Source organism: Eurypyga helias, unplaced genomic scaffold, assembly GCF_000690775.1.
Source record: "Eurypyga helias isolate BGI_N326 unplaced genomic scaffold, ASM69077v1 scaffold17947, whole genome shotgun sequence".
NCBI classification, from domain to species: Eukaryota; Metazoa; Chordata; class Aves; order Eurypygiformes; family Eurypygidae; genus Eurypyga; species Eurypyga helias.
In genome coordinates, this window is record NW_010259991.1 from 45,995 (window position 1) to 71,009 (window position 25,015).

At 50.5% G+C, this 25,015-nt stretch overlaps 1 protein-coding gene across 1 annotated transcript in view; it reads left to right on the forward strand.

Moving 5' to 3' along the window:
* LOC104512041 (netrin-1-like) overlaps nt 1–25,015 on the forward strand; it is a gene marked incomplete at both ends in the record, with an annotated part of 25,884 nt that extends 869 nt beyond the window's left edge. The window contains 3 exons of the mRNA XM_010154870.1: nt 5,155–5,343; nt 21,625–21,774; nt 24,962–25,015. Coding sequence (XP_010153172.1) covers nt 5,155–5,343; nt 21,625–21,774; nt 24,962–25,015 — 393 coding nt within the window. The remainder of the gene's footprint in view (nt 1–5,154; nt 5,344–21,624; nt 21,775–24,961) is intronic.

A 25,015-nucleotide genomic window follows, 5' to 3' on the forward strand; every position in this document is an offset into this window, starting at 1 on the left:
TCTGACTGCTCCATCGGAGCTGTTCCCTCTCTTTGATTTAAGGGTGGCTGTTTCCTTGACCAATATGTCCTTCAGAAATAATATCCCTGAAGATATCTCCAGGGGTCCCCTGGCAGCAAGGCCCCTCCCCAGATGGGCACGGGCAGGGTGCCCCTCTCAGCGACGTGAGGCTTGCTCCCGCAGAAGAGAAATAATGGCTCAGGCTGAGCTAGCAATTTTCTGGCAAAAAAAATATCTGGGAAAAGGACAATTTTAAGGAGACTGAGACTATTCATAAATTCAAGTCAAATTTAGAGATTACTTTCAGCCCCTGGCTGCTTCTATCCTCCCCTTTCCCTTCCCCCCTCCCCCAAATTATTGTTTGCAAAAATTAAAACAAAATGTTTTGGGGTTTTCGTTTGTTTAAAAAGTAATTTGCATTTTGAAAATTGCCAAAATATAAGTTTTGGAAGGGTGGGGTCTTTTGAAAAGGCAGCATTGTCATTGCTGAATGAAAACAGCGGAGAGGAATGCGTCCTGGGAGATGCAGGGCGCTGGGATGCGGGGCCCGGGGGACACAGTGGCAACACAAAAGACCACAACCACAGCTCCCACCGCACAGCTCCAGCCTGAGCCTCCCATTCATGTATCTCCTTTCGTTCTCCCAAATGGAAAATCCTGCCTGCCTTGACCTTCTTCGATGGATTCATTTGACCAAGTCAGTGTTTGTGATGTGGAGATGCTTCTGCTGTAGTCCAAACCACAGCTTTCCGTTTGTCTGCTCTGACCTTCTCCAGGTTTCTGAACATCTGCGTTTAAGTGGCATCTGGTTATTCATATTGGAGCTTGGCGGTCCAGGTAGAGAGTGTTTGATGGAGCTTCGTACATCTGTGTGCAATAAAGTCAGCAAACAAAAGGCTAGTGGGGTCCTTGGCAAAATAAGAAGAGAGGAGAAGACTGAGCTTAGCCAAGCAACTGGAGTCAAAATGTTTCATTATAGAGGTTTCAGCACCTGGCACATGTTTCTCCAATAGCTGGTTCTTCTCTGGGTCAGCAGCCTATGCAGGGGTGTCTTCTCTACTGGGTGAAAAGCAAAGCGTGGGGAGCATAGGTAATGCCAGTACTGGGGAGACGTTTTTATTACAGACGGCAAAGACGTTCATAGAAAGAAAAGATGGGTTGCTAAAGAGCCACTTACTGTGGCAGAGAAATTCAAAACAAGAACCACTGGCTGGAAATTAAAGCCAGGCCAATTCATGTTAGGAATGGGCAAAAAGCTTTAGCACAGCAGGGGATTAACCATCGGGGGAGGGAGAGGGTGGACGGGAGCATTTCCTGAGAGCCTCTGTCCAGGGAAAATATGGCTGGGCGAGCCACATGCCCTGCCCGTGGCACCTGGGGTCTGTGCACAGATTCAGAGCTGAGATCCTAAAGCATCACAATCTGCTACCGGGTCCCTGTGGTCCCATCAGCTGGCTCCCGGCAATAGTGGTGTGCCAGGCCCCCACCGCCGGTTTTCTCTGAGGATCCCACGATGATGCATCCCAGCCTCGTCCCCAGCAAGGACTTTCTGACGCCTAGATGGGTCATTTATTGCACTGCCCTAATTCTTCCGTCCCTATGCGCTATTGTCAGGAAAAAATAGGATGGCTATTTTCCTTCAGTCAGACCAAGCCTGTCCCATTGGGCATCTCTAAGCACGTTGGGTTACACATGAAGCTGTCAGCTAGCCCTGGCTGGTGGCCAGCGGGGCACAGTGCCGGCTGCTCAGGACCCAGGCACTCAGGGAAAGCACAAGAGACAGTAATTTCAATTAAAACCACGCTCCTTGGGTCAATTTGGCCTTTTCTGTCTGCACAAGCAGGTGGATCGAGAGGGTGTCAGTGATGGAAAAGCATCCATGTCTGTGGGGTTTGGAGGTGATTGGTGCTCAGTGGACACCCTCAGTGCCCGGGAAGTGCAAGTGGAAGGCGAGGCCAGAACCAAGGCCAATCTGATGGAGCCAAGACAAGCTGAGAAATCACAGTGGTGGAATGGCCATCACTCCCTGGCTGCTTGAAAGGAGCTTGCAGGAAGCTCCCAGGAAGACCAAGTGCAGGGACACTGGGCATGGAGAGACACTTGTCCAGCCCACACCTTCTCCCAGCTCATTCCCTCCATTCTGGGAGGGTTTATATCCTGAGGCATACACAATATTTAAGTCGTTTACTTTGGATGAGGGCAGGGATGGCTGTTTTGGGCAGCTCCTTGCAACTTCTTGTGAGGTTCAGCTTCTTCCATTCTCCAAACACTGGATTTTCTCATCTCTGTAGAGATCAATTTAAAATTGATCCCGGGAACAGGGCTGCAAGCAGCTCTGCACACCCTACTTATTCCTCCACATTCCCACACAGCTGTGCCCTGGTGGGACTAGCTGAAATATTTCCAAAGACCTTGAGAAAATCCCAGGAGTTCTGCTTTCCTGGCTTTGCAAAAACATTTCTGCTTATCAAGCAACCCATAGAAATGTGAAGATTTCCACTCACTCTTCGGGTGGGCTCAGCTTTGAATTTTAAACAGGGATTTGCCAATGCAATCTTGCAAAACACTCGAGTACCAAATCCAGATCTCCTAAAATACAAGTTTTAGGAAGTGAGCTTTCATGCTCTTTGGAAAACATCCATTTCTGCCAGCTCCAGGGAAGAACTAGGTCTTCTGTAAGGCCATGCCACCCCCTGGAGAAATGTCTCCTTGAGTTGGTCAGCAAGGACTAAATCCTATGGTTTGTAGCACCAAATGCAGAGATGCTAGTGAGTCTCAAGGCTTTGAACAGGAAGATGTTTAAGGGGGACTTAAATATCTTTTTTCCTCGGCCTGAGCTGAGTCCTGAGGCTGATCCTGTTGATGCAGGTGTTGCCTTGGTAGCTATAGCCAAGTGGACATCCTCCACATCACAGCCCTGGTGTCCCTTTTGGCTGGTCCATGCCCGGGGGAAGGCTCTGCCCCGCACAGGGGAACCAGCCCTCATCCCTGTGCCTCCTATGCACCCCAGACAAGGGCCTAATCTCAGCATCCCGGTTGCCTTTATGTTAAACAAGGACTGGGACTTTAGTAACACCACCACTTCCTTCCCAAAGCTTAGCTCCTGTGTTCTGCAGGGCAAGAATCACCTCTAATCCCCTATTGCCCAGCGCTGAGTGCCGCGGAGCCGTTGTGCTGGCAGAGGCTGCTCCGCACACCTTAAGAAAAGCAGAATACCATAGCTGAGCGGTTGCTGGGTGCTCCTAGCAAAGCACAGAGGGCTCTTCCTGCAATTAAGATGGAAGGGAAAAACCTACAAGGAAGCAGAAAGTGCCCTGATGCGTGCTCCAGCGTTTCTTTTCGATGCAAACAGGCTGTTTAAGTGTGCTTGCAGCGTCAGCAAATGTGTCTGTAGGACTGTCCAGATCTAAAAACCAACAATTCCCTCTGCATTCAGGAGCTGTGTCTCCAGCCTCCCAGATGGCCCTCTCCTGTTCTGGGAGATGACAAATGCACCCGGAGGCTGGTGGGCTCATCTAAGGCAAACCGCAGTTCAAAGTCGTGGCCCCACTTGGTGTCAGGAATCTCACTTTCCCACGGCTGGCAAACCGCTTTCGGGCCCCTCTTCTCACCATCAGCATGTTGGTGGCTGTTTCTCCTGCTCTGCCAGCATTTGGGAACGGTGGGCATGTGAGGTTGGGTCTCACCACGTCAGCCAGAGGAATTCGAATTGCAAAGTGCGGGGAGAGTGGTCTCCATACTGCTGGTGGACGTGTCTGGAGGATTTTGCTTTCCCATCATAGTTAGCTGGGGATTGTTCCTGAGAAATTATCCACAACTGCTCTGTAATTTTCTGGGCTGAAATTTGATAATTAAGCAAATATAGCATGTCTTTGTTTTGGGCAAGCACCATAAAGTAAACAGGAAGGAATGAGGGATTAAGATGTCTCTGCTCAAAAGGAAGGTGACAAGCCCAGAGCCGTGACACCTTCATGCCGAGCCGAGGCCCAGCTGTGGGTTGGCATTGCACAGATGCATTGTTCGGGGGTGAAGAGCAAATAAAAGCAAAGGGAAAAGAAAACAAGCTATAAAATTCTCAGCAAAGCACAGAGCCCCAGCAACAGCCTCTTGATGTCCCCATGACAGCTCTGGGGAGAGGCATGCGAGGGGTCGAGCTTTTGAAGTCCTTAAGTTGTCCTTTGCACAGGCCCCCTGTTAAAATAGCCCCTGTGTTGACATTAGGCTGCATATGGTGGAGAAATTGGACATCTCCCAGCAGGCCCAGTCACAGCACATGCAATCAAAGCAGAGGGGGGCTTCATGGTATTTGACTAACCGGGTGTCAGGCCGACCACAGCAGCAGGGTGAGAGATGTGGAGGCAGAGGTGAGGTTTTATCGACACGTTCAGGGCTGCAGGCGCATATCAGAGCCTTGCGCTGTGGCTGCCGAGCATGGGAAGGAAAGCCAGGCAAGAAGCTAGCTAGGGAGGTCTTGAAATGATATTTGGAGCTCAGGCACACACGTGTGTGTTGGGAATAGCGAGAGTGGGAATACTGGGAAGATAGGGCAGGTGATGCTGGAAACCCCCTCTCCCGCGGGGCAGACAGAGGGGGACCCAGGGTGTTGGGAAGCAAGGGGTTCACAGCAGCCTGGGGAGGCTTTGTACCGAGCAGTAGCACCGTATGAAGTACCCCGGCGCGAGAGCAGATGAGAAGGGAGATGAGCGGTGCTCGCACGGTGCAAAGTGCTTGTGACAGAGCTGGAGAAGCAGCCAGGAGGCTGTGAGTTGCTGTTTCCTAACCACGGATGGGCTCCTTGCCCATGCAGCCCGGCCTGCACCCAGCGTTCAATCCACGTGGAGAACGGGGAGAGGCAAAAGGCACATTTGTTGCAAGTAACGATGGTGAAATGAGGTCTTGGTGACCTCAGCTTCCCCTCCAAAAAGCTGGGCTCACCACATAGCACTGGTCAAGGAGGGATGTGGGTTAGCTTCCCATGGCTTCCCATAGCCAGAGGTGCCACCAGAGCATCCCATCCTGTGACAGTCTGGCTGTGACGGGACACCCGGGCAGGTTGGCGAGTGTGCCCAGCCCCAGGCACATGGGCTCCCCAGGGGTCAGCACCTCTGTGGCTGGGTCCAGACGCTGATGGTCTCTGCTCTTTGCCCCTCACAGCCTGCAACTGTAACCTTCACGCCCGGCGGTGCCGCTTCAACATGGAGCTCTACAAGCTGTCGGGACGCAAGAGCGGCGGCGTCTGCCTGAACTGCCGGCACAACACTGCGGGCCGGCACTGCCACTACTGCAAGGAGGGCTTCTACCGGGACCTCAGCAAGCCCATCTCCCACCGCAAGGCCTGCAAAGGTACTGGGGCAGGGTGGGGTGGACGGGACCACACGCCTCCTTCTCCTCCAATCCCTTCCTGATACTCCTGCTTCCACAGCTCCTGCTATTGCCTAACTCCTCCTGCTCCTCCCTCTCCCAAAACAAGCCCTTAAAATGCCTTTTCTTGCCCTCACTTCCCTGCCATCACCTCACCGTGGACTCCCCAGCCTCCTGGTGAGGATGAGACCACCGAAATACAAAAAGTCCTCACTGCTGGGTATGACTTTAAATCATTTCAGCTTCAAAGAGCTAATTTAGCTGTTAAAAACCATGCTTCACCTGCTCTGCTAGCCACAGCTAACTCGGCCAGCACACACATAAGAGCAGTTTTGCACAAAATCCCAGGTACAGGGTTAGAAGAAGCATCTATAAATCAACCTCCTCCACATGCCCAGCTCCCACTCCCACCCTCCACCCTCACCCCCAGCACTGCTGGGGACACGGGCAGCACTTAACCCACACACAAAATGAGGCCAGACAGTAAAATGGGAAAAAAACCTTGATTTTGAGTTCAGCAAATAGATTTTTTTGAGGTTTCTTTTTCCCCTGCTGGGGAGGTGAAGGGCCACAGGTGAGCAGGGCTTCAGCTGGGGTGGGAGCAGCAGTAAGAGCAAATCCTGCAAATGAACTTTTTTAACTCCCTGCTGTCTGCTGGAAGAGGTAGAAATCCTGAACCTGAGACGCAGCTGAAGAAATCAAGCAAACATTCAAAAGTCATATTAGGAGATGTTGGGGTTTCCCGCAGAAAACTTCAGCTCTTTTCTCTCTAAAGACTCATTTCAACAAGAAACGGAAAGCTTTTTGGCCTGAGCTGGGTATTTTTGGCTGGAAAGTTTTGGGTCTTCAGCGTTTTCAGTTTTTTAATGAAAACGCTTCTTCATACTTTTTTTTTTTTTCCACTGAAAACAGACAATCTTTGCCAAAGCAGAAAAAGAAATTGCTTCTTCAGACGGCCCTACTCCCCCTTTTTTCACCTTGTAAAAATTATTTCAACGAGACGTTTTCGACCCGCCCTGTGCTGAGGCTGGTAACAAGCTACAGCTTCAGCCGACATGTGGGCTGGTGGTATGCGAACCCAGCCCGTGGCTCTGGGGAGGGAGAGGAGCTGCCGTTTCAGTGTCCCAGGAGCCAGAAGGCAGAGGTGCTGGGGGGCTGAACCACTTCCATGCCAGCCCTGATGCCAAGCATCCTGGCTAGACTGTGACTCCGGCATCGAACTGCCTGCCATGAATGGCCGTGTCTTGCCCCCTGCTCCCGAGTGGATAAATGTCGTAATAAATTTCGTATTTCTGCTTCCACGGCCTGGTTGCAGCCGAAGTAAAAGTGCGTTGGGTCAAGGCAAACAAAGGGATGTGGAAAAGGCGTGGGGTGTCCTCGAGCAGGGCTGGGCAGCAGTGCAGGCATCCATCCGGCCTGGGCAGTGATGTGCTCGCAGAAGTGTTTGCTGATGTCCAGAGCCCAATCTTCATTTACCTTCCTGCTTCCCAGAAAGGGGTTTGGAGTCCCAGGGCGGTGGGGGCATTCCCACCCCTCCTCAAGCACAGTTAACTTCTCACCAGAGCTCTGGTTTATCCTGGCTGCCTCCCCAGCATGGGAGCTCCTGGAGACAGGGTGGAATTTGGGAGAGAGGAGCGCTCTTTCCCAGACATGGGGTCACTGGGCATCTAAGTCCTCTGGGATCAGCACAGGGAGCACGGAGTGGGGGAGAGGATGCTCAGCTGGAGGGCAGGGCAGATCTGTCCCCTCTTCATCCCCAGCTTTTCCATCCCGGGAAAAGGCAGCCCCTGCCCTGTGTTGGCAGTGATGTCTATACTGAACCCTCTCTGTCTCACTGACCCCGGCATTTCCCAGGACCTTCCTCGCTCCTGCTTTTCTCAGCTCTCCTCCCCAGCCAGGCAGCCCGCTCCCCCTCTCCTGTCTATTTATCCTTGCTGTCCCCCGACCCCTCACTCCTGCTAACCTCTCTGTGGCTGGAGGAGACTGATAACATGATGATCTTGCCCAAAAAGCATAGCCAGATGGTGGGTGGTACCTGCAGGTTGGAAACCTCAGAGCCGTGACGCGCCTCAGTTTCCCCAAGCAGGCACTGGGGAAGACAGAAGCTGGCCTTCACGAGGCATTCCGCAGTGTTTTAAGGCTGAGTTTCCCAGTCATTCACTCTATTAAATGCTCTTTGCAATTGTCCTTTTCTCATCCCCCTGCCTTCTCGAACTGCTCCCGCTCTTGAAATTTGAGATTGCCAAATTTAAATACTTCTCCAACCCCCCACGGTTTATAACAAAAATGTGGCTATTGGAGCTAACAGATACAAAGGTATGTAATAAATATGCTGGTGCATGAACAGCTCCCCGACTCGCAGGCTATTAGCACAATTTCACAGTAGTTGGAATGGTTTATTGTTGGCGTAATCCACCGTCCTATACAAAAGCAGGCGAAATGAAGTTTCCTACAGCAAAGGCATTCCTTTGAAAACTCGTTTTTATGTTCCCTCTATTTTTCTTCCCCGATTAAAGGACTGTTCTGGAATAAATGTTGAAAACCAGCATTTTTAAAAAACAAACCCTACCATCTAACAACCTCAGCCATTTCTCCATTGATAACAATATTAATTTGTCATCTCACCAAGCCATCTGCCGATGGGCAAAGCTCTCCCAGAGTCTCATCTCGACCAAATGTGTTTAGAATTAAGGAATTAACCATCCTGTAGCATCTGCCATCTCCCTCACAACTGCCTGATGTCTCATCTCACCCAGCAGACTGTTTGCTCTGTAAGACTTGATTCTGTCACCCATCGCCTCGCTCCGTTCATGTCCTGCACGTACCACGTTTAAAGAAACGCGTGTAGCAGAGCACCGCTGCCCTGTGAGCCGAGAGAGAGCTGCCAAGGAGGCATGCAGCACACCCCACCACCCTGGCAAGCCTGCGTGAGCTCGGGCAAACTCACAGCAAAAGTTCCATGAAGGAGCTGCTGAAGACATTTTGGTATTAATTCAACTTCATTAATTCAGCCTAACAGACACATCCAGCTAAACTGCCTTTCCTCTCACTCCTTTCATCTCTCATTCCATCCCACGTACGAGGCTACGTACCCCAATTCATAACGCAGCTAACGTCAGGAAATTAAGGGGCACGTGTCACATTATTTCAAATGGTTGGGTTTGGTACTTATGCAAAAATATCACATTGAAGAAATGTTTGCATTACATCTACCTTTTTTTAACCTGGAGGAAAAAAAAAAAAAGCCACAAACTTTTGTACATGTGGCAGGGCATGGTGTGAGGCTCAGCCAGCATAAGGGGAGCAGAAAGTGGAGAAGGGCAGCGCCCTCCCACCCAGACGGAGGGCTGGTTGGCTTTCCAATAGCCAAACCTGTAAGAATTTTTAATCAAAAGATTTTTTTAATGCTCTGAAGTTGCCTTAGCAGCACAGGTGACGTCAGAAGTTGGGTTTTAAGGATGAGTTTTGCCCTGACCGTTAAAAGTGATGCAGCCATGCCATATTCCTTGCCTGTGCATTTGCTTCTGGTTATTTCCTTGCAAAAATGATAAAAGCAAAGGAGCTGCCAGTGCTCAGAGATGCCCTGCCGCAGAGCCACGCAACAGGCAGAGCATGGCATGAAGTTTGCAAACCACACGCGAAGGAATTGATGACAGATGGAGCAGGGATATTGCACAAAGTGGCAACGCTGGGTGCGCACCAGAGCCTGCCAGGCTGGAACTGGGAGCTGAAGGAGGACTGTGCTGCGGGTGGGTGGTCAGGCAAACCCAGGGACACCAGTTACTCAAGTAAGGGCTCGGGCTCCTCCGGCATTTTGAGGTCAGACCGCACAACTGATCTCTGCGTGGCCCGGGACGGGGACTCGCGGGCTGGAGGAGTCCCAAGGCAGTGCCGGTCCTCTGCTGTGGGGGATGGATGGGCTCATCTCAGCGAGAGCTGGAGTAGGATGTTCTTTGCTCTGGCAGATACATCAAAGCCCTGGGTCCTGCACACACCCGTTAGGTGTGCGGGCTATCCCGAGAAACAACAAAATCCCAGACAGAAGAAATTTTGAACGTTCATCTTTTAAAACTCAGAGGAAGGGCAAATTCTTCCTCTCTTCTCGCTGATTTTTGTGACAGCATGAAGAGCTCCCAAAACGCTGAAGCCCTGCTTCCCATTCCTTCTGCTTTCCCACTGTAAATCAGGGCCCTGGTGTTAGTTCTTTTGATTAAATTCACTCCTGATATTTGCCAGACTATTGGCACTAATGTAATTCTATTGGAACAGAAACTCGGCAGGATTTTATAGCCTGGCTGTCAAACAGCTCTGCACTTCAGGGGAAGGATTTACACACTTTTTGATGAAAAGATGACAAACGATACGCATTCTGAATGCACTCGTGCTGAGGCTGCCAGCGTAAACCCCTTGGGAGGGGCAGGATTTGGCACCTGGAGAGGTCACATTCATCAGGGCTCAACGTTTTGGTAAAAAATGGGAACGTCTGCTTCCCCAGCGCCGTTGCACCCCCACACCCATGCCGAGCCTGGCAGACTTTTCCATTTGCCTTGGAGGATTATCTAATGGATTGTGTGAAAAAAGGGCACTCCCAGCCTACCTGCCCATCCTGGCTTGTACCTGCAAAGGCTTAAGACTTTGACATCTGCTTTTTGGAGACAGTTTGGGTTCAAGCGGAGCAGCAGAGTGCTGTCCCCAGGGGCTCACCCTCCGGTCCTTGATTTCATGGGAGCAGATGCAGGTTTTCTTCCAATCCAGCTGAAGGCGTTTTGGAGGGGGGTACGACTAAGGCATCCGAATCCCTTTGGCTCTTTGTGCTGCCTGGAGAGGAGAGCAGAGTCCTGGTGACAGGGACCGTGGGACGAGTCCCCCGCCTCTCTCCACTGACTATAGAGGGAGCTGCATGACCAGCTTAGAGCAGAGAGCTCGTTTCCACAAGGCTGAAGCCAGGGGAGGGGAAGCCTCTTCTTGTTCCCTGGAGCCCCGTGAGAAGTTGGGGTGCAGGAGGCAGACGGGGTAAACCCCACGTTGGATGGCAGAGGCTGAGGATGGGCTCACTGCCACCGGCGTAATGGTTGGTGTCCCACAAGCCGTGTCCCAGTGTAGGTCAGGAAGGTCAGCCTGTTCATGGGGCTTCTCTGCAGGTTTCAGCTGTGGCCAGCATCCCCCCAGCCTCGGAGATGTCCCCTGCCACCAGGGTCCCCAGTCCACAGCTAGGAGGGGGTAGGCAAGCTCCTACCTAACCATTCCAAAGACATAGCAATGACCTGTCTGAAGCCCCTAAAGCAGGGCTCCCCAGGGCAGCAGGTCCACCGGTGGTGGCTCCTGGCAGGGCTCCTGTCCCCAGCCTTTCCTGTCTGCAGTGAGTACCAGCTCCCACAGGCTCCCTCCCATCGCTGCAGGGACCCCACCACTGCTGGGCATCAGTGCAGGAGATCCACTCTTGGTATCTTAGGAGGAGGTGAAGTGCTTCCTAAGAGGGATGCTCCTCTCCCCAGAGCAACCTCATTGCGATGCCCATCTCTCGTCCAGCTCATTTGTGGTTTCACAAGGCAAAGTCCAAGGCAAGACTTTCTATTAATTCTTCTGCAGGGAGTTGTCCTTAATTATCGAACTTCCATCCCTTCCTTTTCTTCTTTTTTTCCTCTTTGAAGACCAGCTGGAGCTACCGTTTAGATGAGAGGTGAGCCAGCTCATAGTTCTGGCAGGGCTTGGATCGAGTTCTTGTATCAAGGTTTGGTCACCTCTCAGAAATCACATCACTGGAGAAACTCCAAACTTTCAAGTCATTGATCTGCCAAACACAGACTTTATTTTCTCCATAGGGCATACTCTTCCACTGTTTTGAGAATAATTTTCTAGCTGTATTTCTATACTGCATTTGTTAGTGACTAGGCCTGTCACCCCCTTCCCTAAGGCTCCATAATTCCTTATATTGATATTATTCCAAGTGCTGAGCACTGATTTATGGTTTCTACATCTAAACCTTGTCATCAGCAACCCCCAGACACATACAAACCAGTCAGAGAAAGTTTATAGAAATGCAGCTTTAAGCTGTCCCAAGCTCACGGGTCACGGTGTGGAACTGTCCTGGGGCAGCGCCAGAGTCTTGAGTGCCACTGCCACTAAGTGCTGCTACTTCCACAGCAGCACCAGCACCCTGGGCAGAGCTGCACCATTCACCTGCTTGGGCTAGAAGGGTCCCAAAGCAAAGAAGGGACAGGACCATCACAGAAACTCTTAAACTGTTTTGAGTTCGTAGTGGGAAAACTCAGAAAAGGAGTGATTTTTTTAAGAAAATGAAGACTTGAGCTCAGCACAAGTTGTCTACCTGGCCATGACAGCTTTCAAATATCCACAATTTTAATGATGCACGAGCAGCTATGTCAAATTAAGCAGCTGCTTCTGTGCTAGCTGGAGGGGGAAGAATTTGCTGTGTCGCAGCAGTGGAATATTCCTGTGGCAATCCCAGTGATTGAGACACTTTCTAATTTTTTCAAGCCAGATGGGTCTCCATGTGCCAGTCTTCATCCTGCTCTCCCTTCCATTCATGCTTTCCAGTTCCAAGGACTTTCTGATTAATTCTGATCTATGTGAGCCATCAGTGAGGAACAATCCCAGTGTCGGAGCCATGCACAGACCTTTCGCCCAGCCTAGGCAGCTTCACCACCTGCACGCAGTGCACAGGGATGATGCCAAACACAGGGGAACACATTTAGGGACCACAGATGTCGCATTCCGGTTTCAGGTTTGTAGCCACCCATGATCTGAAACAGTCATACCTTTTGCTTCTCTGTGTATCTGTCCCTGAAGTGATCCAGTACTGGGGTTGGTTCTCCATTTTGGTATAAATTAATTGGGAGGAAGGTAAAATCCTGCTGCCTTCCCAGATACCCCCCGGGGTCTGGCAGACCATCACTGTGGGCAAGGAGGCTCTGTTATCCACATCCCAGCTGAAGTGTACATGCTGGGGGTCTTTGGTCTGCTAGAGTCTCCAGAAGTTGGCTTATCAGATCATTAACAACAACAACAACAACAACAACAAAGAAAATTAAAATCAAGAGAGGAAAGAAAAAAAAAGAAAAAGAGAGAGGTATTCCTGTGCCTTGTGATAAGATCAGAGCAAAATCACCTCCATGCCAAAAATCTCCTTAAGCTGCAGCTGTCTTCAAGCTCCAGGGAAGTCAATAATTTCACATCTTGCTCCCACCCAGCAGCATTTTGCTGGATGACTTGGCTGCCCTGCAGGCCTGGGCTCTTGGGGACGCTGGGCTGGGCAGACCTCTGTGCACCCCAGCAGTGCCCAGGGCAGGGGGCTACTTCTTGGTCTGGACACCTTTTCTTCTCCAAAAAAGCCACATTGGCACTTCCAGAGCTCTTCTCGGCAGAGCTCCCTTCTCTTCTAGGAGCATCATTTGGACTTTGCTGAATCAGCAGAGACTAACCTGCATTTAAAGGCAAATCTGAAACAGAGCTCATTTGGGGAAGGGGAGGTGTGGAAGGGGCACCTTCAAACAGGCAGAGAAGACATCTGGACTTAAACAAGACAGGTTCTCTCAGGTCAGGGCCCTGACCTGCACCACAAACCCTGCACCATGGCTCTCACATGTGATTCTGGTGTCCCCAGCCCTGACAAGAGCACCTGCTCCTGGGGGGATGCAGCCGGGGCCCTGGCGATGCCCCATGAACTGTGCTTCCATGGACACTCTCCCACAAAAGCACCCACCAGTTGCTTCTTCCCCCCAGATGAGTAAAACCAGGACCCAAAGTACCACCTCCCAGGAGAAGGACACTAAATGAGCTGCTTTAGAGGAGCATCTTCGCTGCAACAGGAGCCCTTCACCACTTTTAGCATGGGAGGGGAGAACAGACCCATGAATGGGTGAGCTGAGAAAGAGTGCCAAGAGCTTCCAGAAAGGGGAAAAGCCGTGGCAGAAACTGCCAGCACTGTGTGGAGATTCAGAGGTTGGGGCAGGATGCTCTGCTGACTCCGGGGAACCAAGATGTGCGATGGAGGAGGCTCAGCCAAAGATCCTCCCAAGGACCTTCAGCTCCCCACTGCAGCCCAGATACCTTTCCCCCAGCAACCCCAGAGAGGAGATACAGCTCGTGGCTGAGACCCAAATCCATGCTAGACATTTGGATAATCTAGCTTATTAGGAAAATTTAGACAGTATCAATTCCCTGACAGAAACTCTGCATTTCTGAAAAATCCCATCCTTGCAATGATGGTGTTTGAGAGGAGTTTTACTGCCTCAGTCTGGGGCCGACCACCTTCAAAACTGTGGTTTGGGGTTGGTTTTTCAGCAGAAATACATCTATAAGCACTTCTGAAGGGCAGGTTTGGACTGTGGTTTTTCAGAAGTGACAGGGTGTGACACAATAGAAGGGAATTTGTACTCTATTAAAAAAAAACAAACAACAGACTAAAACTCAGTTCCCCATCACAAGTCTCAGACTCAGAACAGAAGTTGCTAAATTGATTTGCATAGCCAGACCTTTGCTTATCTCCAAGAAAAGAAGAAAATGAATAATCTGCCTTCTCCGTAAATATTTTCCAACTGTTGAGATAACTTCCTGCTTCAGATGAGTTCTTGAGAGCGAAAAATCCTCCAGGCTCTCAGGTCCTGAACATTAAACCAAAGTTCAGTCCCTCTCACCCGAGTGCCCTGTTCCGATTTTAAGCATACAAAAAGGCTTTTTTCTCATAGAAAAAAAGTATATTTCCCAGTTAAACGTACACTTCCCAGAGCACCACCGATCAGTGGCCCAGATTCGTGCCCCAGGAGCTCTCATTGCAATTCTTTAGCAGGCACTTGTGGTGTTAGGGGGACGCTCCCGACGGTGGATGCTTTAGTGTCTGATAAAGGCTGTGCACACCAAAGGGCTCCACCTCTGCTGAAACTTTTCTACGGTTTCTCTCTCATCTACCGAACTGCCTCAGTTTGTGAAGCTTGTGGCAACCTCATTATCGCTGAGACTTTTTTGCTATTCTGCCAGATTTGATTGAAAATCTATTAGTGGGAGAATGTGCTTGCAGGGACTTCATTTCCTCAGGAGCTAGGCTAAAAAGGCATCAGGAGGAGAAAATGTTTGCCTTTTTTTTCCCCTCAATGAAAGTATTTTCCAACCCACTGTTTCTCATGCAGTGTCTCCCATGAGAGCAGGTTGAGCCTGATTTTGCTCTAGAGTCATGAGGACACCATGCTCAGGGACTCGGCTCCTCTCTGCCTGGCCGGAGCTGCCCCTGGGGATCTGTGACCAGACTTGTCGTTTTTCAATGGAAAAATAAAAGCGGTGACATCCTCCACAGCAAAACCCAGGTCCTGCTGGCAAAGCGGGGTGAAGGAAGCACCAATGCTTCATGCTGGGATCTCTCAGCATCCCCACCACTCTCCCTGGCAGCTTTTCCAGCTCCGCTGCAATCACCCGAAAGGTGGAACTCTGAGACAAGGGAGGAATTTTTAACAATTTTTTAACAAGAGGATTTTTGAGCATTTTGGAAAGTGCTGCCATAATTGTCTTATTGTCTGTATCGCTAATGCCTGCCCATAGTGCGCCTGCCCAAAAAGTGGATTTATTACAGTGGTTCAAAGCCCCCTCTGGATTAGCGGCGACTCTTGCTCAGTGGAGGCATTGTGGGCCCCGTCTGTTACTTGTTACGGAGAAGACAAAGACAAGGTTTAATCTGTGAAATTTGGCCCAAACCGCAGGGCACCAAAGCGCTTGGCTTCCCCAAGTGCCAGTTCAGGAGGAAGAAATGGAGAGCCCTGAGAAGCGGCGCAGGAGGAGGGACACTGTGAAATGTCGAGAGATTATTTGGCTTTGCCTGATAAAAGAGGGAATTCATTTTCTGCTGGCAAGAAAACTTTAAATCTCCAAGAGAATGTGCTAAGGGACATTGTGTGTGAACATGATCCTTTGGCGAATTAAATCCAGTTCACAATATCGCAGACAAGCTGACGAGCTCATTGCAAAGCAGTTAACAGTTAATATTTAAAGCCATTATTAGTATTCAGAGTTAACACAGAGATGTTTCAACCTCTGCTTCTGGTTAGCAAACTAGCTGGGGCCAGGCTGGGTGGGTACACATTGAATACCACAGTTTCTCTTCCTTGTGACATAAATCTGTGGGATTTGCTCTGCCATTAAATACACTCTCACCCATCCCTGCAGGGTCCCATCCCCAGAGCCAGCATAAACCTCTCCGCAGCACTCAGCTGTACAGATAACAGATCATAACTCTCCTCACCCACGGACAAATAGCCAGGGCATGTCTCCAAAGGAAGAAGCATCGGTTGTTTTGAATTGTTTCTCCAAAGACAGGAGCCAAAGCAAACCTGCTGAAAAAAGCCTGCCCAGGCCAGGTCTCCAGGACAGCTTCAAGGCTGGGGTCACCTTTGAGATGGGTTACACTTACTGGGGCACAAGTGGACTGACCCCAGCAGCCTCCCACACTGTGTGTTTCCCCGCCAGATGTGTTCGCTGGAGCCAGGATTTAAAGTACCCGAGTTACCAAAGGCAGCAGATCAGGAAAAAAATAACTACAACTACAAAGAAGTCCTTAAGTAATAATCTCTGAACCATACCTCTAAATACTAAAGCATAAGACTAAGTGAAATATGTTTACTGCATCAGGATGGTGCGGGCTGCGTTATTAAAGCTACAGGCAAATGTGAGTTGGTTTGACATTTTGCTGTTTAAAATATTGTCAGAATCAAAGCGTCCACACACAGAAGTTGATTTTGGTGCATTTTTTTCCAGTAGAAAGATTCTGTAGCTACATTTTTTACTCTAGTTGGAGTCTTTGCATAAAAGAAGGAAAGAAACCAAAGGGAGACAATTTTGGCCATAATTCTGGAAAAGCATTTAAAAGCAGGGTTAAATATAAATGGTACTTAAGGCGCATTGGCTATGCAGGACTTAAATTCATACTTAAAACTGAGCATGATTTCCTGAAGAAGGTTCCTTCTCCATACAGAAACCTTCATCAATGACTATGGCAAATTAAGGTGTGTTTTTCCATCTTAATGCATTGCTGGATTACAGCTTAGTGCATGGCATAAGGTGAAGCGGTCACACTTTAAGCTTTTAAATCTGGAAACCCTGCGACCTATGTTATCACTGCAGATACGGTGTGACAAGAGGAAATTTGGACACCCCGTGAAACCAAGCCTTTTTCTGTTGTTCAGTCAAATAGCTTTTTCATCATTCTGAAAACATCCCAAGGAAATAGCTTCCCCGACAACAGGAAGATGCTAATTCTCCAAAAATACAGGTCCTTTCAGGTACCATCTCAAAAAATGTCACACTCGAGGGGAGCTAAGCCTGAAGATTTATCCCTCTGTTTACCTTTCAACACATGTGTGTGTGGGAAGATCAGCAGCTGGGAATGCCTCTGACCAAAATTCAGGGGTGGCAAAATATTTGCATTTTTGTCATGTTGTCAACTTTCAGCGGGTCAGAGACAGCCCCAGCAAGTTCAGCCACTTTTCCAGCGCATTTTGCATCCTTTTATACATGGTCCTAAGAATCGCTTTCAGGTATTTTTTTAGTCCCAAACGAGCCAAATAGCTGAAGCACAGAAATGCCCCGTTGCCTGTGCTCGACCGGACGGTGGTCTGCCTCAGCAGATTTGTGCATATAATAGTGGCTTGTCTTGGAAGCTTCAGACAGAGATATAAAACTCTACAATAGACAGTTTTGCAATAGCATGGCCCCAGGGGAAATCTCTTCCTAACTGCAGGCAGTTAGTAGCTGGCATGGAGTGCTTATATCCGTATATATATTAATCCCAGCTAATGTAACTACAGATGTTCTCATTCATAGGCCTATCTAATCCTGTTGGGCCTTTGCCATGGTGTCTCGTAGCATGAGTTCTACGAGTTAATTACGTGCAGTGGAAAGAAGCATTTCCTTTTATCATTGAAAAAGGTTGCCTTTTAAATGTGTTGAATGTCCCTTTGTTCCTGTATTTTAAGGACCAGTGAAGAGGAGCACCTGTCTGACCTTCCCGGTGCTGTGCATTACTTGGCATCCCTCCATCGTCTCTTGGCAAGGCGTTCCTAATCTTTTCCATCGCCCTCAGATGGGTGCCTCTCCATGCCTTTCACTCCGGTTTCCCAGCTGAGGATGCACTATTGATTTCTATGGTGTCAGGATATTATATTCAGTGTTACTCTCTACCCTTTTCATAATACAACCTATCTTGTTGCTCTTCTGAGCTCCGTTGCAATCAGCCAGATGTTTCATTGACTCCTAGATCTTTTCCTGGAGTGGTTGCAGTTAATTGGGACCCTTCAGCGTGTATGATCCGTTTTCCTTTCTTCCAAGTATGCATCCTTCTGTGCACTGGTTTTTGCCTGCTATCCCCTCACCCACTTGGCCTGTGTGGTTGGGTGTTACAGAACACCTACGTGGTCTCCTCACGTCTGGACGAGCCAAGGTGGTCACCAAAAATGCTGTTAGCTCCCTGCTTTCCAGGGCATGGCTATTATATTAAAAAAATCAGCTTTTGTGGGCAGAGGCATCCCCATTGCTACCCTCATTCCCCCTTAAAACCTCACCATATATTCTTGCTCCTTCTTTTCTCCTCCACAGCCAGGTTTTTAAGCAGGAAATTTCTTCATTTTTCACTAGTAATTCCTGGTCAGCTCTGCCACAGACACTCATCAAAGATTTTTCTTAAAGATTTTGAGAAAGAATTAAATCATGACAGCTATTTTCCTTCCCCTGATGCCACCTGAACTAGCAGACTAAAGACACACCATGTTCTTGTATCGGCATCGTTCCTGTTTGGTCCTCACATCTCACTCACTCCACCATTGCATCCTCCTCTATGGAGTGACCCTTTGAAGCAAGGCATTGAGGATTCAGAGGATCAATCAGTTGCTATCCCCCTTATTATCTCTAACAATGTCCCAGGCACCCTCCTTTCCTGATCAGCGAGGTTCCTGTGGTCTCTGCTCTCTCAATGCAGGGGACTGTCGATATTCTGCATCATGGTGGGTGATGGGCAAACACTTGCACCCAGAGAAGTTCAGGCACAACGTTTTGTGAACCAAAAGGTTCCTAACAGAAAGGCAGTGAGGATGCCAAAGGGGTGTTTGCCCCAATCGCACCCGCTTTGCATTTCGAGTGCAGTCTTCCTTTAATTTGGGTTTACGACCCAAAGAAATTTGAACTGTACTGGAAAAATCAGCATTAACCACCAGCAGTCCAGCTACTCCATGGCTGAGGAAGGAGAAGAGCCTGTAATTGCTGGCTTCAAGTGTTTGCACTGGCCAGGGAACTGCAAATAGCCTTTAATTGCTCCTAATTGCTGGCACTGGTTCAGTTCCTCCGGGACAGGGACGACAAAGTACATCTGCAGACACTGCTTAGACCTCCCTGTGCCAGGACGGTTGAGTTGCTGCTGATTTGGAGAGTTTTCTGGAAGATAGAAAAGTCAAAGTGGGGTCAGGCGTTCGAGGAGCCGGAGCGCTGCTGCCCAGGGCGGTCATCCCGGACTTGTAGGGTCCTGTGCTGCAACAAAGGGTTGGGGCCCAGGGGCAGAACGAACACCCCTGCACCCAGAGAGGACTTACCCCACGGCGTGTCAGGGGGAGCTATCAGTGACCAGCCAGGGGTTTGTCCTGGTGAGGTCCTGGACCAAAGCCTGGTGAGTCCCAACTCCTCTGCCACTTGTCTGCTCTGTGACCTTGGGCACATCACGTGTGCCGTGGGGACAGGGCTCACACCCGTGCTGCAGAGCCCTCGCAGGAGCCCGGCCTGGGGAGAGAGTAGACAACCTCAGACAGATACGGCTGTAAAATAACCACGGCAGCTTTGGACAAGCTGTGCGGAGGCATTACCTCATGAGGGAAGGAAGCAGCAGCATCGTTATTTATTTATGTGGTGTCCAAAAGCGCGCTCTGTGCTCTGCAGCCCGTCCTCCAAGAGCCTGATTCTGTAAATCTTACGCCTCTCAAAGGCTTTTTTTCCCTTCTTTTTTTTCCCTCTGCCGTCCAAGCAGTCCCTCTGAAATCAGTGCGATCCGTTCACGTGGGGGAGGATTACTCACAGGATGGGGGTTTGCAGGCGATGCCTGAAGCCAGCACAGCAGCCCCGGAGGGGACGCCTGAAACATGAGGCATGTTCCTCCCCATCCTCCTGCCCTTTGCCTCTTCTTGTGTAACCTTTCCCTGATTTGCTTATTTTTGTATTAGCTCCTGCCTCTCTGCTCCTCTTTAACCCTTTTCTGCCCTGTTCCTTCTTCAGGCTCTTGCTTCATGTGTTTTTCTTTCCTCTCCCCCAGCAATATTGAAGCCATCCCTTAGGGCTGCAGCGTGCAGGTTTTCCCACCTAAACGTTGCTCTGCTCCCCACGCTCATCGCCAGCCACGCTGATTTAATGTTAACACTTCTCCAGTCAAAACGGGGTTTGATAGAAAAGCAAGTTTTCCACTATAGGCAGGTTTGCAAGCGGCTCATTCACAGAGGGGGAGAGTAGGACTTTTAGTCAAAACCCCCAAGTGTTAAGGAAGGAGGAGAAAAGAAGCAAAAGTTTTTTGTTTGGTTTTTTTTTCCCCTCCTGTGTGAAAAATCATCAGGTTTTGGCAAGGCTTGATCTCTTCCCATCCAGGCACCATCCAAACGCTGCTGAGATGGGGACGAGCCTGGGATCTGCTGCCCAGGAAAGGTCAAACTGGGGACTGCTGGTGCAGGATGGTACTGGGAAGGTTGGAGGGAAGCTCCAGCCAAACACCAAAACTGGGACACCCAACACAAATGAGTGCACAGTGTGATCTGCCGTCCCCAGATGAGGCAGATTTAGGGTGCCTTAGAGCCAGGGGGGTGCAAGAAAACCCAGGAAGCATTGTGGCATCCAGCAGAAACCCTTGTGGGAGTGACATGCTCAGTTTGGGGGATTTGGGGGTGTTTGAAAGCCAAGTCCAGCCGCTGGAGCCCGTGGGGACACTCGCACTGGTCCTGACCCACAGATCAGCTCCCCCCAGGTTTTGGACAGTGGGGCAGGTTTTCCCCAAAGCCTCTTTCTGGCAGGCAGCTCCCCTGAGGGGCAGAAGGAGAGCAGGATCAGTGCTCCCCAGGGAGGGCTTTGGCTGGCTCCTTCCCGAGGATGCTGCACAAGAAAAGGAAAGCTTTCCTTTCCCTGCCACCGCTCAGCAGGGGCAGACCACAGTCTGGCACGGCGCTTGCAGCTCTTAGAAATCAGGGCTGTTAACAAATGTGCGAGGTCGTAATCCTTTTGGAGCAGTGATGATAACAAGCCCCGGTGCTTTTTTTTTTTGCTTTTTTTTTTCCTTTTTTTTTTCTTTTTTTTTTAACAAACAGCTGCGCCGGTAAGTCCCACTGTGGGAAATGAGATGGTGAATGATTTCAAGTGCAGTATTTACATCCCCTGCCAAACCCTTCACATCTGCCCAGCTCTGCCGACAAGCCTCCATCCATCTGGCCGGGAACAGCAGGTCCTCCAGCCTGCCTGCATCCCACAAGGGCATTTCCTTCCTGCGCCCGTGGTGCCAGCTGCCAGGGATGCTGTTCAGCGGGGAAGGGCTCGAGCAAAAGCACTGAAAGGAGAGTGGGGTTTTTTTCCTGTAGTGCACGTGAAATGAATTCCCAACATCTCTGAAAGCAATTGTTTCCTGCTTGAGATCCTGTGTGCTGCAGGGGTGATGAAATGCTCCTGGATTTTGTACCTTCTTCCTTACAGCCCCACCACTGCTCCAGGAAGCCCAGGGAGGGTACAAGCTGGCTGGGGTGGGGGCAGCGGGTGCTGTGGCTCCCAGACTCCCAAGTAGTGCTGCCTTTCTTGCTCCCCTCCTCTTCCAGTCCTGCAAACTCTTGATCACAGTACCTGTGGGATGAGGTAGTTGCAATGTCCATGGGTGGGTCTCCTTGAGCAGCGACACCCCATGCTGCCCCTCGGGATCCGTAGGGCGCTCATTGCCCTGGGCAGGATGTCCTGGCTGCAATTCCATCTCCGCAGCAGGACTGGCTGTGGCTGGGCCATCCCCTCTTGAGTGCTAACTCCTCTGTACCCAAGAGACCCTCTCTGCCAAATGACACCTCTGTTTCAGGTCAGTGCAGTTGCTGGCTGGACGGGATGGTTGTCGGAGGTCTGGCACCGGCTGCCGAGAAGGTGGAGCCATGCTGGGAGAGCTGCTGGCTACCTGTGGCACTCGTCTTGCTCCCCACCAACACCACAACGCTGCCTGCGCCCCTACTCCTCTCCCCCTGACTCTCTTCTTGTGTGTTCCCCCCACAGAATGCGATTGCCATCCCGTGGGCGCTGCCGGCCAAACCTGTAACCAAACCACGGGCCAATGTCCCTGTAAAGACGGCGTCACCGGCATCACGTGCAATCGATGTGCCAAAGGCTACCAGCAAAGCCGATCTCCCATTGCCCCCTGCATAAGTAGGTGGATCGCTCTTCTGATGTCTGTAGATTAGAAATATTAACCTTTATAAACCCGCAGGAGCTGCTGCCCAGCCTGGGTGGCTACTAAACCCAGCGAATACGTGCCGGCAGGCAGTGCTTGGGGGAGAGGGCTGCCTGGGTACCCCTACCAGCCCCACTGCCCGCAGTAGAGCATGGAGTCCCAGATTCGTCCCTAGCTTCCAGGTAGCTCGTCTGCTGTGTTGGGTAGGTTGTGTGAGTGAAGCCCAGTTTGCCAGTATCCCTGAGGAAAGATGTGATTTTGCTTTGGAGAGCTGAGGTGCCCGGAGAGCACATTTGCTTTGGGGTACCATATCAGGTCTGGATGCGAAGGCAAATTGCTACATACAGATTTTCCTCCGTAAAATCAGGCTGTGCTGCACTGGCACAGAGCTCAAATCAGAGGAGCTGCTGGTTTGATGGAGCTGCCATCACGGTAACACAGCCGATAGCACTGGGCTTGCTAAAGGTGATCTTACACTCACACAACCCATCCAGAAATATGGGCTGGTTTACCGTTTGCTTCCTTGGGTTTGCTTTTTAGTGTGCCTTCCCAAGGCTGCTTAAAATCAGGTACAGCTCACGAAGCCTCTCCGCTGCAGCATTTGCTCTGCAAACATCCTCATCCCCATTTGGTGCCTGTCGGGCACGCACTGCCCCGGCAAGGCATGCTTCAGCTTCTCTCTGCTGCCTGCTGGGTTTGCTGTTGCTGGATCATTTGGTAGCTCATGCACCTTGCGAGAGATGTCTCTGCCGGCGCTAGTGAAACCAAGCATCAAAATTACAATTCCAGGGGCAGGCTGTTCCCCTTGAAGTTGACTCTCTGCTGCTAACAGGGGGAAGAAGGCCCAACAGGAAAAGTGAAGGTTGAAAGAATCAAGTCTTTATTGGGAACACACAGTCTGCTCCTGCATTATTACCTCGCAGCCATCTGCCTCTCAGGATAGCCACTGCCAAATTATGGGGCAGATACCCCTTCTCCACCTTCTTCTGCTGAAGAAAACACACATTCCAGGGTGGTTTTTGGTCACTTGAGATTCATTCTTCCCTGTGTCGCAATGGGACGGCAAGAGCTCAAACCAGATGCTTGTTTCCCCAAGATGCTACAGTCATGGCTCCGGTATGCTTTGCAGCAAGTATGCGCAAAGGTTTATCATTAATCATTCCTCAGGACCATGGTAAATCAGAGGGTAAATTGTTCCTTGCATCACCTCCCTTGGGATTCATTGCACTAAATAAAGACAGACACAGAATTTCAACATGGTCCAGCCAGGCTTTCGGAGCTGGGCTGTGCTCATGCCAGCTGCCGAGCCGGCGTGCTCACAGCTGCCTGCTGGCATGAGCCTGGCAGGGCTGCCCTGCCCCGGCCCTGAAACCCAGCCACTGTTCTGGCACCCATGAGAGCCCCTCATGTCTGTGTCACAGCAAAACATCCTTTCCAAGGGGCCACAACTTTTGGTCGAAACATTTTTCAAATAACACTCTGGCCTGGCTACCAAGCTGCTGTGCAGTTGTTGGGAGTTTGATCTGCACACATGATGCTAAAGCACTTAAAGTGAGGATATGAGCAACTCACAATTCTCTCATCCTAGAAAACCCCAAAGCAGCACATTTTCATGCTTGAAAAATGTCAGTCAGCATATCCTACGTGTGGGGGGATGCCGTTCACAGATATTTTATACGTGCGCAGTGGAGAGCACTTGCTCTCCATCCCTAAGCACACTGCTCTCCAGTCTGGCACTGGGAGAGCACAGGTACAGGGCAGCTAGCAAGGGCCTGTCCACCCTGTCTGAAGGAGCACAGATACTCTCTGATTTACCACTGCTTATATTTTCCTTGTCCAGAAGACTTACAGTCATGCAAAAATCATGTTGTGGGGAACAAACGAGACCTCAGTGGGGTCTGTCTGCACTGCAGCCCACCCAGCAGGCACGAGCACGCATCCAGCCTCTAGCTTCAGGATGGCTGTGCTGGCTGTCCATGTACTGTCTGACTCTGCACCATGGGTTTCACATGGGCTGGTGCCCGTGTTTAATTGCGTGAGGGTGAACGACTCAAAAAGGCATCTAATGCTAATTGGGCAGCACCCCTACAAGCTGATGGCACTGCAATGCAAACAGACCCCAGCAAACCCTGCCTCCGTGGCCAGGCAAGTTCCTGAGAGCAAAAGCAGTAGGCAGATTCAGACCTCAAGATCATGCCTAAATTCCACTTTCAAAATGGTCTGGTAGGGTGTTCCCCTGCCAGGATTCCCAGGGATGCACAAAAGTTGCAGCACTGTGCCCTAAATGCGCAAAAGCTGTCAGTAGTAAGAGCTGCGTATGTGCACTGGGGAAAAGCCATCATCTTGCCAAAGCTGGGAGCACATAATGCGCTCCATCTGCAGTCCATCCTTTCTAACGTCAACAAAGAAAGTCAGACTTGGGCATGAAGATCCAGAACATTATGCGGTTTCAGATATGCAAAGCCAGCCCCAAACCAGATCCAGGGACCATTGACTTGGCAGCAGATGTGTTTGTGTTTCCTTTAAATGTGCGAAAGAACACTTGCATCCCAGCAGACAGATGCAATACTTCACCTGCATCCTCTCTCACAGGAGAGGAGTGGTAGCACTGCCTCAGGGATGGATGGGAAGAGCAGTGTGGAGGGGACAGCCCAATGCCAGGGAGAGGCAGCAATGCTCCCCATGCCCGCCGGGGCTGGGTACCACACCTCAGGCAGTCACACTGCCCTGCCTGGCTTACATGCCCCCCAAGCCCTTCAAGAGCACCCCTCACCCTGGGGTACCAACCGGGACCTAGCGACTGCAGCAGGTTGTGTGTGGGCAGCATAGCAATTGCTGGCTGTGGCACAGACACAGTTACCTGGCTGGCTAGATCTTCTTTGATTTTTAGCCACAAGCCAAAATTTTTGGTTTAAAAAACCCTTTCCCACACCCTCTTGTGAGGCCCAGTTCCCCAGAGGGCATGGTCCTGGTGTGCTGGTTTCTTTGGTTCTTGCAAGGCTCCTTGCTGGTGGACATAGCTGGGAAACACCCCTTGCTGGTAGACATGGTTGGGAAGGGAAAATGTAGTATGTGCAGGGGCCACGCTCGTTGGGATCTGGAATAATACCTCCTTCTTTTGTCTCCTCTCCTTTCCCATCTGCTTCTGGCTGTCCCACACAGAGATCCCCGCTGCTCCCCCCACCACTGCTGCCAGCAGCACGGAGGAGCCTGCAG